Source organism: Tiliqua scincoides, chromosome 11 (genome assembly GCF_035046505.1).
Source record: "Tiliqua scincoides isolate rTilSci1 chromosome 11, rTilSci1.hap2, whole genome shotgun sequence".
Classification (NCBI taxonomy): domain Eukaryota; kingdom Metazoa; phylum Chordata; class Lepidosauria; order Squamata; family Scincidae; genus Tiliqua; species Tiliqua scincoides.
Window position 1 is genome coordinate 2703323 of NC_089831.1, and position 14665 is coordinate 2717987.

At 45.1% G+C, this 14665-nt stretch overlaps 2 protein-coding genes across 3 annotated transcripts in view; one reads left to right on the forward strand and one right to left on the reverse strand.

Annotated features, from left to right (window-relative positions):
* Positions 1–5333, reverse strand: BMP10 (bone morphogenetic protein 10). The gene is made up of 2 exons (XM_066639347.1): positions 4927–5333; positions 1–1729 (listed from the first exon to the last, which is right to left on the reverse strand). Exons 1-2 carry the CDS (start codon positions 5231–5233, stop codon positions 789–791), a joined length of 1248 nt encoding a protein of 415 aa, XP_066495444.1. The 5' UTR covers positions 5234–5333; the 3' UTR covers positions 1–788.
* LOC136662224 (gastrokine-1-like) overlaps positions 2460–14665 on the forward strand; it is a 27304-nt gene continuing 15098 nt past the window's right edge. Inside the window, exon 1 of one of the 2 annotated variants that reach the window (XM_066639348.1) lies at positions 2460–2584. In XM_066639348.1, the coding sequence (XP_066495445.1) occupies positions 2582–2584 (3 nt within the window). In that variant the 5' untranslated portion in view covers positions 2460–2581. Of the gene's footprint in view, positions 2585–4702; positions 5220–14665 lie in introns of those variants that run through there. The other variant, XM_066639349.1, reaches the window with a different exon arrangement.

The following is a 14665-nucleotide window of genomic DNA, read 5'->3' on the forward strand; positions in this document are numbered from 1 at the left end:
TCCACTGATTCAGATTATATTTGAATACATACACTCAATGCTGTTCACATCCATTACAGTCTATAAATCTTTTGGTGCATGAACTTTATACCAGCAAAAGAAGGTGGACTAAGTCTCAGTGGCCCAGACGTTTGGGGACAGTTTCTACCATCAGCAGAATCAAGTTGTAATTCTTGGATCGTATCACTTCAGGCTACAGAGAGGGGTTGGCAGGGGGCTGTAGCTCCATGGCAAAGCCCCACATGCAGAAACTTCTGGGTTCAATCCTGGCATCTCCAGATAGACCAGGAAAGGTCCCTTTGTCACCAATCAATAGAGGCAGAATTGTTTGAGATGGAACAGTGGTCTGACCCAGTCTGACATGGTGGTTCCATCTCTGAATGCTCCTTGACTATAGAGGGGCAATCCATTCAGGGAGTAAGCTGAACCCTTCTCACATGCAGGAAAGTTTGTTTTCTGGGACAGCATTCAAACATGCAACATGCAACAATCCATCATGCACCCTGAAGTGTTCTACTCTAGGAAAATTTTTGCCACCTGATTACTCGTGATTGTCCCCATTGGCTCTTGGATAAAGCAGAAAAGCCCAGTCCTTCTTCCCTCCGCCCTCGTGCTCAGGCAACCATGCTAGGAAATATACTCCCCGTTTTAACCAGCTGCCCATTCCCTGTGACTCTGTACACACCTCCTTAAATAAAGCTCATTCAGTCTATACAAATCAAAACTGTACACATTTACAGATGGAACAATTAAATATTCAGAAGCTCAAGAGCACCGGTCAAGGGGCACTATCTGCAGCCACATTCCACCACTGACATCTCCTCGTAGTGGAGCTTGTAGGTCACAACCTTGTTCTCATAGTAGAGCAAAGAGATGGGTGCCAGCTTGGTCGGCACGCAGCAAGCTGGAGTCGCTTTCTGGGGGTCGTGTAAGTGCACCACAGTCCGAGCCCTGGCATGGCTCGTTGTGAGATGCTCATCCAATGGGAAGGAGCAGGCTCCCTTGCACTGGTAGGCATCATACCCCTGTGGTGCAATGATCCAAGAGTCCCAGCCAATCTCCTTGAAGTCCACATAGAGCGACGTTCTTTTGCAGCCGCTTCCTTTGGCGTTCCTCCTGATTCGGGATGTTGAGTCGTAGATGATGTTGGACCTGATATGAAGGAGCTTATCTTCTCTGGGGCTGCTGTGGAAGTCGTTTGTGTCCAGGTTCTGCAAGTCTTGCATCTGTTCATGCTTGATCATCTCATTCAGTTCATACTTCTCCTGTTCCTTGGTGTGACTTTGATCATCAGAAAACACAACCAATAAAGCCTCATGCTTGGTCTCCGGGTTAACATCTATACCAACATTCTCTCCTCCGTTGGGTCCCTCTCCATCTCGGTTCTCAATCTGCACCTCTAACCTGTGGGTGGTTGAGTGTGCATGATGCCACTTCCGGACGGCCTCTGTGACCTCAAAGGTGGTCCACTCATCTTCAGAACTGTAAATGTGCCTGGAGGCCAGCAGTTTCAGCCTCTTCTCCTCTTTCCATCCACCATACTCATTCTCCAGCACTTCAAAGATGGTGATTTTCCTGTCCAGGCTGCCATAGAGCATGTTCTCCACTTCCACCACCGTGTAGAGTCTCAACTCAGCCATTGTGATCTTTTCGTGGTGAGGGACAGAGACGTTGAAAATGAGAGGGTACCGCCTTATGCCATTAAAGTAGATTGGCAGAGAAACCTGTTCTGAGAATTAAAAAATAATAATAATAACAGTTACATTTCCGCCTTTTAAATTAATATCCATATTAATGTGGATACAGGAGGATACATTCATCCAAGGGTGTATCTGCATGACAAATGTGTATGAGATTGAATCCAGTTTGATTGTCACTTGGTGGCATCACTAGGAGTGTGGAGGATGCAGGGTGACATCCTCGGGAGGAAGTGACACCAGTAGTGGCCAAAATTTTGAAAACTTTTTGGAAAATTTGTTTTTATGAATAATAACATCATGTTACATATCATTGGAAAGGTAATTTCACATAGAATGTAATGAAACAAACCCTGTTGAATTATATGTATTCTATCAAAATTATGGCCAAGTTACCAGAAAGAGAAAACACAGCTGCTTTGTGGAACAAAAAGAGGATTTTCTCAACTCAAAACTGATGAATGAGGCTGATTTTTCTGAGAGCCAATGAGGTGTTATTATGGCACAGCAGGAACCAATAAGGTATTTGTATGAGTCAGCTCTCATTTCCATGTATCACTGCTAATACTAGAATTCTGATTCAGTTGTGTGAGTGTCAACAGGTTGGCCACTGGCTTTCTGTTGGTGATTTGTTGGTTGACCTGCACTGTTATAGATTAAAATAAATAAATAAATAAGTTTAGTTTAGTGACCCCAACCATAGTGATGCTACTGCATGGAGACTGTGCATGTGATACTGTCATTTATTCTGTAAGGTCTGGTACGAGAGGAGGTCCATCATGGAGGTGACGCAATGTGCTCTTGCACTGGGTGACACAAACCCCAGTGACTCCTCTGCTGTCACTGGAACAATCGCTGTGTGAAGTGGACTTCCTGCAGCCTAAATGGTTTGTTTATTGTGCTTCCCTTGGAAGCTTCATCTATGGAAGATGCAGACTAAGAGGGGTGATTTTGAAAAATGGAAAGGGGGCATCTTCAGCCGTTTCTGGGTTGTCAACAGACGGCAGAGTTTTCGTGCTAGCTTCTAAGGGAGGTGCCCACAAGATAAGGAGAGCCATAAGCCATTGGGGATGGAGAATGCTAGGCAGTTAGGCTGCAATCCTAACCACACGTTTTCTGACAGTAAGCCCCATTGAACTAAATAGGACTTACTTCTGAGCAGACCTGGTTAGAATTGCGCCCTTAGTAGCAAAGCAAGCCTCATCAGCTAGAATGCAGCCTTGGCATTTGAGAAGGAATTGCTTGTCTGTCTGGCTTGTGGAGAACTGTACCTTTAGAATCAACTTACTCAGGGAATAGACGCAGAAGCAGATGAGAAACAAACTGCTTTCATCACAACCAGTAGTGTAGCTATAGTGCAAAGCACTAAGTTTTGCAGGGGGTCTCACTGCAAAGTGCAAGCGACCCCTCCCCCCTTCAGAGCTGGGCATACACCTCCGTTTTGCTCCAAATAGTACAGTTGACTATTAAGCCAGTTCCACTGTGTTTTAAGTTGAAACATTCTGCTTGTCATGAATTATTCTCTGCAGATAACAGAATCGTTTGTGTCTCAGCTGCGTGAGTGAAATTTCCCCATAGAACAGTATTCAAAATGAACAAAAGGATTGCATTAAACTTCATTGTGTGTAATTTCCAGAATCTTAGCACACAATGTTCATTATCAAAAATGCAAAAATGCAACATCAAAAATGCAAAATCCTGCCATCCTTAAAAAACTATCCAAAACCTGTTTTTGTAGGTGTGGTAAGAAGTGCTGATATGACTTTACACATTTTTAAACTCACCTAAGGTAGTAGTAGACTGATTCTTCAGAGTTTTGTCCATTGCATGGGTTTAAAAAAAACAAAAACTAATTTCAGTCCTCATGTATAATCCAACCTGTTGCATTTATTAGACTGACTTAAGTGGTTTAGGGATCACCTTGCCCACAGAAATGCCTAGCATGTAGTGTATCCCCAAATAACCTCCTATGTAAGATTATGTACAGAACGAATGCAGCAGTTGATGCCATTAGAAATGAGGCAATGTTCAAACAATAGACACAATCCTCTTTGAAATTTTCTAGTGCAAGGTTCACAAAGATCAATGGGGGGTACACAATCGTAGTAGTGTTCTTGTGCAGCAGCTCATTTTGGTTTCAATGAGGTTAGTTTCGAGAGATTGGCTAAGTGGATTGTGGCCATTCAGTTATATAAGGTTGTATAATCCAACCTGTTGCATTTATTAGACTGACTTAAGTGGTTTAGGGATCACCTTGCCCACAGAAATGCCTAGCATGTAGTGTATCCCCAAATAACCTCCTATGTAAGATTATGTACAGAACGAATGCAGCAGTTGATGCCATTAGAAATGAGGCAATGTTCAAACAATAGACACAATCCTCTTTGAAATTTTCTAGTGCAAGGTTCACAAAGATCAATGGGGGGTACACAATCGTAGTAGTGTTCTTGTGCAGCAGCTCATTTTGGTTTCAATGAGGTTAGTTTCGAGAGATTGGCTAAGTGGATTGTGGCCATTCAGTTTCCTTCTGGAGAAGATGAAAAATGACCTTCTTGCTACAAACATTTTAAGGGCGAGTTCTTAAAAAAAGAAGTGACCCTGTTTAGATGAGCACCCAGATTTTCAGAGCATCCAGGATGCACAATATTACTGAGAGCCAGGTGTACAGTATATTTATTTATATGAGAACCAGGATGGTGTAGTGGTTTGGGAGTTGGACTTAGACCTGGAAGACCCAGGTATAAATCGCTGCTCTGCCATGAAGCTACCTGGATGACCTTCAGCTAGTCACTATCTCCTAGCCTCACCTACCTCACAAGGTTGTTGTGAGGACAAAAGGTGGGAAGGAACGATCATCTTGTGCTCCTTGGAGGAAAAGTGGTGTTAAAAATGAGAAAAAATAAACATTATTTTAAAAACCCAGTGGTAGCTGGCCTAGGCAAAGGTGTGCCATGTACCTGCAAAATTGAAAAAAGTCATTCTAATGACTGGTGGTGTGAAAGACACTGGGCAGACCGGATGCATGGCCCACCCAAGGAAGTCAACCAGCTAAACCTACACCTACCTACTGGATCACTGTGCCTCTTAAACCCTTTCTGTGCCTGTTTTAGAGCTCATCCCTTCTCCCAGTGCAGACTTGAGTGAACCATGCTGAACTTTGGGATTAAAATGGTTGATTAAATATCAAGCCTGAACCTACCAAGTCTCTTTGGAGAACCCCAGGACTTACCTTCATTTTTGAAGCTTCTAATGATGTTGGCTGATGGCATGGAGGCCTTATCGGTGGCAAACCTGTTGTAGAGCTCCAACATATATTCTGGAGGGTCCACCTTGTCCTCCTCTGGTGGCGGAATGTCGGAGAGGTTCAGAGCCTTCAGCAATTCATTCCGCAAGTTCTCCAGCAGTACGTCCTGCTCGTCGAAGAACGGCACGTCTTCCTGCTGGAGCGGTGCATCAAGGCTCATGATGGGGCTACAGCTAGCAAGGTGGGCCAAAAAGGAGAGAGTTGCCCAGATCTGAAAGGTAACTGAATCCATTGCCCGGTTGTAGCTAGCCACAGTACTCGGCAAGGTTTGGCTCTGGTGCTGTCCAAGTGGCCAAGCTGTCCGCGCCACAGGGGATATATACGGCTGGTGTCGCAGACAGTTGACAAGTTTGGAACGCTTTTCTTGAAGCTTGTGATCAGACTCTCTCTCTCTCCCCCCCCCTCTTGTTCTCTCCACCCCCTTCATCCAGGTCTCAGTAATTGGATATGGCCTGCTAAGGGTAGCTCCCCTTATCTCCTCTAGTGTAAGCTGTTCACCAGATTTCTGTCCCTATCTCACAACCCTCCTTTCTCTTAATGAGCATTTTGTAAACATTCCACAGTTGGATGCCATGAAATAGAACATAATTTTTCTCTTCTGCAGAAGGTCTGATTCCCCCCACCCCCTTCTGTTGCCTTCCATTGGCCCAGTGGGCCATTTTTGTACCATGTAGCTTTGTTGCAATTTTGGCTTCATGTACAGACAACACCAATGCCTGTTATATTGTTCCTGAGCTTCAGCTAGCCCAGGCTGTATGTCCCTGTTGCACACTAGCTAGTAGACCTCTCAAACACTTCATGCATCAGCCCCAAGGAGAGGTCACAAAAGCTGCTGAATGGACATGAGGCCTGGAGCAAATGATGGGCTGGAAGACTGCACATGGGACACTGTAAAGAGGAGCTTTCCATTTTTAGGAAGAAGTGCAACCAGCACCCCTTCTGTATGTTAAATGGATTTGAGTTGATGGGCATTACAGTGTCCCTGATCCTGAAGCTCAGTCCCTTTAGTCTGGTGAGTTTCAAGGTCTGGAAGAACGTTGAGGATGGATTTCAGGTGTTGGTGAACCCAAGAGTTCCTCATTCTCAAATCTGATAGCAAGGTTTGTGTATCAGTGCCCCCTCCCCAAGTAGCTTTCAAGACACAATGGCCATGCTCCACTGATCGTTCTGCTGTGAGCCCTTAAGAGAGTGATGCCACAGCCAGTTGCCATGATTTGCTAGGTGCCAAGATGAATCAGAAAAGGGTAATTCCAATTCAGTAGCTATGACCATGCAAACTTTTGACCAGTGCCAAGCTGGTGAGATTTTGCCTCAGCAACTCTAGAAGAGCTGAGTTCAGGATTGCTGGCACGTCCCTGATTTTTCATCACTTGATGATTTGAAGTGAGGGATAAGGAAAGGATAGGGGTGGGGCAGGCCCTGGAAAATCCGGACAGTTGGAGTACACGATGCAAGTTCCCTCCTGATGCTTTCACCATCAAGTGATGTACCTGTGTGAAGCAGCCATTAGAACATAAGAGTTAGTTTGATTTTGATAGATGAATGAAAGTATAAAACTTTTCATCATTCTTTGTCTATCTATCTATCTATCTATCTATCTATCTATCTATCTATCTATCTATCTATCTATCTATCTATCTATCTATCTATCTATCTATCTATCTATCTATCTATCGAACACTAATCCATTTAGGGGTAAAGGAAATCTGGCCCCCTGCATCCCACCATCTTTCAGCTTGCGTATCTCCAAAGATGCTGTTATGGCCTTTGCCAAATGTTTGCATAGATTGTCATAGGGCCTCGCTTTGGATGTAAAAGCTATTTCCTGTTTTCTTTTGGGCAGAATGAAAGGCTTGCACTTTGGATGATTCAAGCTGGTAGAATTACCTAAAATTGAGATAGTGTCTCCCTATGAAAATGCAATTCTCTCTCTGGTACTGCTATTAATTAACATGGAAACCTTTGCCAAGTCATTCCTTGGTCTGGGTTCATTGAAATGAAAGGGAGAAGGATAAGCATATTGTACATTTATGTGTTTTGGAAGCTGCTTTACTTGCTTTTTGGTTCTTGCTTTTTGATTCTTAATCTTGGTAATTTCAGTGAGGGACAGTTCCAGTGAATGGTGTCTCTTTGGCTGCAATCCTATCCACACTTACCAGAGAGTAAGCCCCATTGACTATAATGGGGCTTACTTCTGAATAGACATGCATAGGATTGGGCTCTTTGTATCCCAAATTTCTCTTTGTCCCCCACTTTGCCACCCTTACAGGGACCCAAACTTCACTACCTAGAGTGGCTGTCTTATCTCACCTCTCTACATATGTTTATACAGGCCATGTAGTAGGCTGGGATGACAGCTGATGTCCTGGTATTGAGGCTCAGGTATGGTTTCTCATGGGGAAAGGGCTGAAGCAAGGGGAGGGGAGTGCACCTGCTATGCATACAGAGCATCCCAGGTTCAACACATGACACCTCCAGGTAGGGCAGAGAAAGAGTTCTGTCTGAAGCGTCAGAGAGCCACTGCATTTGCAAAACTGACCTAGATGGACCAAGTCTAATTCAGCATTTTTCTTCGCATGGCACACTGACCTATGTTCTTCTCTATGGTCTTCACCTCTTGTGATGGCATTTTGGTTTTCAAGAGACTTGTCCGTCAGTTGAAGAAGATGGACAGACTATTTGTTACAGACAGTTGCCCTAGAAACAGAGCTGCAGAACATGGCAGATTTTTTCAGCGATTTTCAGTGCTGTGCTCTAAACTCCCATGGCTCACCAGGTGGACCAATGGTCCGACTCAGTCAACAACAGCTTCACAAATGCACGTGTCCTGTGCATTTGAAAGGCCACAACTTAGCATTAGCCCTCTCCACCTGAGCAAGCATCACCAGAGATTCCAGGTTTAGGTTGTTCATGTTAAAAGGACAGTAATTCAATTTTGTGTATAATGACACCATCGCTAATACTCACCCACCCCCATTAACTAAATACTTTAAGGTTTTATATGGCCCCAAAGTGCTGAGCCATGAGGAAGATGCCTACTTCATGCTTCCCTTCTTCCAATCAGCCTCTGGTGGAGACCAGTAATTCTGCTGCACTGATTGTGTGGTTGTGACAGGAGAATGCAATCACTCCCATCATGATGCAGCAGATGACCCGTACTCAGAGGATGCTGCCTGTTATATTTCTGTCCCAGCCTCTGCTCTCAGCCTGTCTCATTCTGATCTGAAGGCTCATCCAGAACAGTAACATGCAGAGAAATACAGGCAGGTAATTTTGCACCCACTCTTAAAACATTTTGGGGGGTGCCTCCCATTTTAATTCTGAAAGGAAAAGTGTGTTTCGACACTCAAAAATGTGCAGACCAGAACTCAAGGCTGTATTCAGAATTGGCCATCCTGGATCAACTGGTAGACTGCAAAAGTTTGTTCACGTCCATGTGCCTCTCTGATGGGAAGGAGAACTGCCATATGTTTGCTGCCCTGGAGATGCGCTGAAGGTCATTGCTGAACTCCTTGAACTGGGGTGGGATGAAGCTTCCAAAATATGTGCAGGAAACCGAGGAAATTCCCCACATTGGCCGTCAGCAGAAGCTGGTTGAGGCATGAAGTAACTGTTGGGATGCGATAGTGGAGATAAAAGGGTGTGACACTGACAGTGTGATGAGCATGCGATGGAACAACCAAAATACATTTCCATGCCTGTGTCTCTCAGAGACTGGCTTCCCATCTCTTGCCTCATGCCACCTCTCGCTTATTTCCTTCCCATAAATGGTCCATTCCCAGGGGTGGCTTTTTGCAAATGGAATATTCAAAGGGGAAGGTGACCTCCATTGAAGGAAAGCTTGCAAAAGAAATCCAGATGTTTAATTAACAGTCACAGTGGTTTTCTTAATTTATTCAGGGTACTTTGCAGGCAGGGGGATCTGGGCAGGTTCTGGGCTACTTCTGGGCAGGTGGTTAGCCCAAGTTAACCATGGCGAGGATTATCTCTCCCCTCTCATCCTGGCATCTCTCCTGGTTCTCTCTGGCACTTCTTACATTGAATGAGAATGCAGATTATTATCCCCACACTAGTCAATGGGTGGAGAAAGAGGCTAGGGTGTTGCCCTCTGCTCCCATACCCTGACCTCCATGCACCGATAGGCTCTTCTGCAGAGAGCAAACACATCTGCTGTGAATAGATGTGCTGAAGAGCCAAGCCACACATGCAGGTTGGAGGTGGAGCAGAAGGCATGAGTATGCTCTCTCCTTCTCTACGTTGGCTCACCTGAGAATAATAATCTGTACAGGACTTACATGTAAGGGAGTTGGCCCAGGCCGTAGATTTGATTGCCCCAAATGCCCTCTTTCTTCTGATAGCAATAAATCAACTCTGTGGTTTACCTCTTAGTTAAGAGCTGCACACTGACCTCTTGTGATGTCACTTTTGGCTTCCAGGAGACTCTTCCCAGTTGTGTGGCTCCATTTGACTTTGTAAACCGCTTTGTGAACTTTTGTTGAAAAGTAGTTTATAAATATTGATGATGATTACAATAATGATGATGATGATGATTTCTAGAGCAACTGTCCATAGTGATGAATTGTCTGCCGGCGGAGGAAGAGGGACAGATAATTTGTTACTACAGACGTTTACTACAGAAGAGTCTCCTGAAAACTGGAAGCGACATCACAAGAGGCGAAGACCATAGAGACTATCATAGTGGTCAGTGTGCTATGAGAAGAAAAGTGCTGATTTAAACAGTGTGGGAGACAACCAAAGGAAAGACAAGGATAACAGGGGAGTCATGCGCTCTAATGTAATCTGTCAGTGCATTTATTTTCTGTCTTTCTTCCACCATGGAATTTAAGGTGGCATAGATGGGATTCCCAGGTGGTCATTCATACAGACACTGCCTGGATCTAGACCTGCTTAGCTCTGGGAAGGTGACTGTGTTCCATGGTCTCAGCCAGACCATGCCTTGGGATCCATGTTTACGTTACCCTAGTTACAAGTTGACGCACTATGGAACTGACTGGAGATGTTCACCATGCATTGTGTTAACTGGTGAGAGCCTAGAATGATGCTTCATTTTCCTCTGAGATAAATGGAAGGCTGACGGGTCAGTGGAAGACCCTGGAACAAAGAGGCTCTTGTAACGGGAAGGGGGAAGAGTTCTCACTGGACATTTTTGGAATTCTCTCCCTTGTCAACCCGTTCTTTCGTTGCAAGTTTGGTATTCATTTGGGTGTCAGATAAGCTGAAAAGAGCATCTTGTGTGACATTGACAAAAGCAAGACGACTGCCCAAAATCTTTTCACAAATTTCCAACTTATTGCCTGACTCCTCCTGTGCTCTGCCGTGGTGCTATTTCAAGACCAACATACTTATCCTTAATGAGAATTCCAGCAGGAAACTCAATGAACCCTTGAGTGCTCAGCTTCCCAAGAGCCATTTCTGAATGTGCTTGTACATTCAGAATGTGCTTCAGAACTTGCCTTTCCTTCAGGCAGCACTGAAAACGTGACTCTGGGGTTTGGCTCCACGCTCCATTTGCTGGGTACTCTCTGCTCAGCAGGGCCATATTTTGCTTAGCCTTGAAACAAGAAGTGGAATCCTCTTGTCAATGGCCAAGACTGAAGCAGTAAAGAGCTCTCCACCAGACAAATCAATTAGCAAGTTACTGCCAATGTACAGTAATACACTTTGGAAGCATGTATCAATTCAGTATACAGAATGTGCATCAATGCACAAGGAGGAGGTTGGCAACAAATATGTACAGTGCAATCCTAAGCATGTGTACTCAGAAATAAGTCCCATTGAGTAAATGGGACTTACTCCCAAGAAAATGTGTATAGTCATAGTATCCATACATTTTAGCACCAGGACCCACTTTTTAAAATGACACTCTATCAGGACCTACCTAGCTTTATGAGACCCCCCCTCCCCAAAAAGAGTTTCACTTTACCAACTGCTCAAGCCTGTTTTTATCCTTTTTACTATGGTGGGAAAACCACCTTCTGGAGCATTTGTTGAGCACCACGTTCATTGGATCGGGACCATTCTGGTGACCTTGTGGTCCCCTTCATGACCAAGGCATGGCCACCTACTCATGAGTAAATGTGCATGTGCTGCTTTCCGTTCTGGTTTCCATCAGGCTCAATACATTCTCTTTGTCAACTATCAGCTTGTCAGTTTCAAGACCCAATTTGGGAATGGGATGGAATTGCAGCCTTGGTTTGTGCAACTGTGATTCTCCATTTCAGTGAATGCTTCTGACCATTTGGAGACTTTCTCTGGTAAATGGCATTAATTTTGTATGCGTGTTTCCTGCAAGCACACATGCACATGCACACATTTTGTTTCTGGTGCTTTGGAGCTCCTGTTTGCTAAAAGTCACAAATGAATAACCAGAAGAAAATTAAGCACATGTATTTTGTAGGTAGAATTTTGCTATGGCCCATTTGTGGCAGAGTCTGTGGCCTGCCTACCGAGTGGATCAGACTGCAGAGGACTTGCTCTCTGCCTACTTTTTTCTCAAGCCTCCTTGGCAGAGGCAAGTGCTGTTTGAAGTGTGGAAAGCAGCTTATCTCAGCAAGTACATGGAACAACCTTCCCCCTTCCCACCAGCAGCCTCTCGTGCTAAAGGGCTGGACTTATCTCCAGCTGGTGGCAGAGTGCCTGGCTTAGCTCTCCAAGTAATGCCCCAGGGACATCATATTGATGTGCTCATGTCAAACACCTCACAGAATTCCCAGAGGTAAATGTGACAGGCAGTGATGTTTCCATTGGTGACAACCACACCTGTCCTTGTGGTGGATTGTCACTGCTGTTAAATATAGTTATTTGATGTGCTTAATTATGAAGATCCATTGGTCACTTTTGCAGAAAGCCCTGCACTCGAGGACATTCAAAGAAAGAGCATGCTTTAAATATAGGAAAGCCCAATAAAGTAAATCAAAAGGAAAGCAGAGTAATTTTCAGTCATGACCCAAAGGCAAATTTGAAAACAAGATTTGGCAACAGATTCTGGAAGAAAGCAAATGACCTCTTCACAAAGTGCAATTATTTGTGTATGGAATTTGTTGGTGGTCACTGGGCTAATCAAACCACTTGATTAGGGGGCTAATCAAATGAAGGTGCCCAATTGGGCAGCCTCGCTCTGGGTTGGCAGTACCATGTTCCATGGTCTCAGCCAGACCATGCCTTGGGATCCATGTTTACGTTACCCTAGTTACAAGTTGACGCACTATGGAACTGACTGGAGATGTTCACCATGCATTGTGTTAACTGGTGAGAGCCTAGAATGATGCTTCATTTTCCTCTGAGATAAATGGAAGGCTGACGGGTCAGTGGAAGACCCTTCGTAGAAGCAAGACAGGAAGCATATCAGCCATGTCTAGCAGGAGGCGTCTGCTGAGAACCAGACACTGGAGAAGGACAACGGAGGGTGGGCACTGCGGGTACCAGCTCAGCAGGTGATCAAAGGGATCAATCAGGGTTTGTCTCTTCTCATCACATTGCCAAATTTGGCTTTGATTTGAGAAATGTGTGGCTCAGAAACAGCCTCAGCTGATGCCAAACTTCATATGCCAAGGCATTGTTTGCCTTCCTCCAGACCTCACCAGTCCCAAAGAGCAAACCTCTGATCAGTGTGTCCTTCCCTGGACAAATTTCCCTTTGCTGTTTGAATTCATCTCAGAATGACTGGAAGGGCTTTTCATGAATCTTCTTTCTATCACAAAGTAGCTGAATGAGTAGCTGTGGTGCATAATGGCAATACCCTGGCATAGACATGCTTTTGTGATTCCTGGCATCTATACCCACCTCCTTGGCCAGGAAGGGCAGGCAGACTTGCAAATAGAGTTGAAGCAGTGTCAGATCCCCCAGGGCATTGGGTCCCAAACTGTGAACTCACGGGGCGCCATGGAATGTCCACAGTAGCCTTCAGTGGCTCTCTCAGACACCACCGTCTTGAATTGTGCAGTCTCTCACAAGATCTCACATGATTCAAAATGGTGGGAGAGCTGGGTGATGGAGCCACTGTGACCACAGGGCACTGTGACTGCCTTAGGATCAAGGTTGAGGCATGCACCAATCCCTGCTTTTAGAAAGGAAATGTCTTCCTTTCTAAACCAACAACAAGGAGGAGGGCCTCTGACACCGCTGAAAATGGCAGCAGGGGTTTGCATGCATACAGGGGAGCTTTAGTGCCTAGTCCCCTCTATGAGTCCTAGTCTGATTGCATGCCCCCATGCATCACTCATTGCTTTAAATCAGTGATTTTCAGTATTTTTCTTCTCACTGCCCTCTACAGTCTTCTCTATGGTCTTCAGCCCTAGTGAAGTCACTTCTGGCTTCTGGGGGACTCTTCCACGTTCTGTGGCTCTATTTCTAGGGCAATTGTCTGTAGTAACGAATTGTTTGTCCCTCTTCCGCTGCTGGCTCTGCAAACAATTCACACTAGAGGCAGTTGTCTTAGAAACAGTCGCAGAACCCAGTTCAGTGATTTGCAACTGTGTGCTCCTAACTCCCATGGCACACCTGTGGACCTTTTGCGGTTGCCATGGCACACCAACTGAAAATCACTGCTTTCACCTGTGTTTCAAAACACAGCTACTATTGAAAGCTGAACATCTTGTTCCACCCTTAACATTGATGCTCTGCGCCACCTCCTGGTCACTGATCTTTGCGATGGCAATTTACTTTCGGATGTGCACAGCACTGTATATTTACATATATCAGCTGTAAGTCTGAAGAATTTCCTTACCGATATTCAAACTGCCTTTTAAAACAACTTCCTGAGGAGTAGCTGAGCCAGTCCATTGCTGGAGATAACAGTGGAGCGACCAGTGAGAAACTGCTGAACTAGAATTTAGCAACAGATCGGGTTGTATTTGTAGAGGGCTGAAAGAGTCTGAAACAATATCGAGTCTCATCGCACCTTAAATACTAAGGGCCGCGTGAGGTGTGCCTGCAAGCATGTAAGGTGGCCTGATGTGTGGTTTCGTTTTTAAAAAAATGGTGGCCTGTGGGGTCTGTGAAATGGAGGAGGACCACGGCCAGAGAGAGTATTTGGAGGGGGAAGAATGGAACTTTGCCTCCACTCCCAGTAGTGTTTCCCTGCACACTGTTGAAAACAGGGGGATAAAGCTTCATGTGAAAACCAATGGAAATGATGCTTCCATTTATGGCAACATGCTGGTGGTGCAACTGGGAGTGACGCTGGTAGGGTCAGAGTCCTAAAGCCGCACGACACTGCTCTGTCCCATGGACCCCCAAGGTTGCTACTTAAAAATCCCCAACAGCCCAGTGGGTCGTGTTCACTGTTTAGCATAATGAGTAATTTGATCCTGACCAGCTCTCTGTCAGGTACTCATGACACGTTGTTGGTTGTGCTTCAACAGTCCAACAGACCCCCAGCATAAGGATCAAAATAGTAAAGAAATGGCAGTTCTCCATGCCGCTCCTTTAGGGTGGGAAAGTACAAGTAAACTCATGCTTTTTATTAGGACCCAATGAACTATTAAGTCAGGAGCAAACTCTCAACTTCACCAGAACAGATTAACGGTTCCCAAACTTACCATGGTCAAGTTGCCCTGTCGCAAGCAGAGCCACACCATGGGAGGACAAGAGGGCCACCAGAACTCCCTGGAGATCGCTTGAACTATTGCAAAATAGCTCAAAA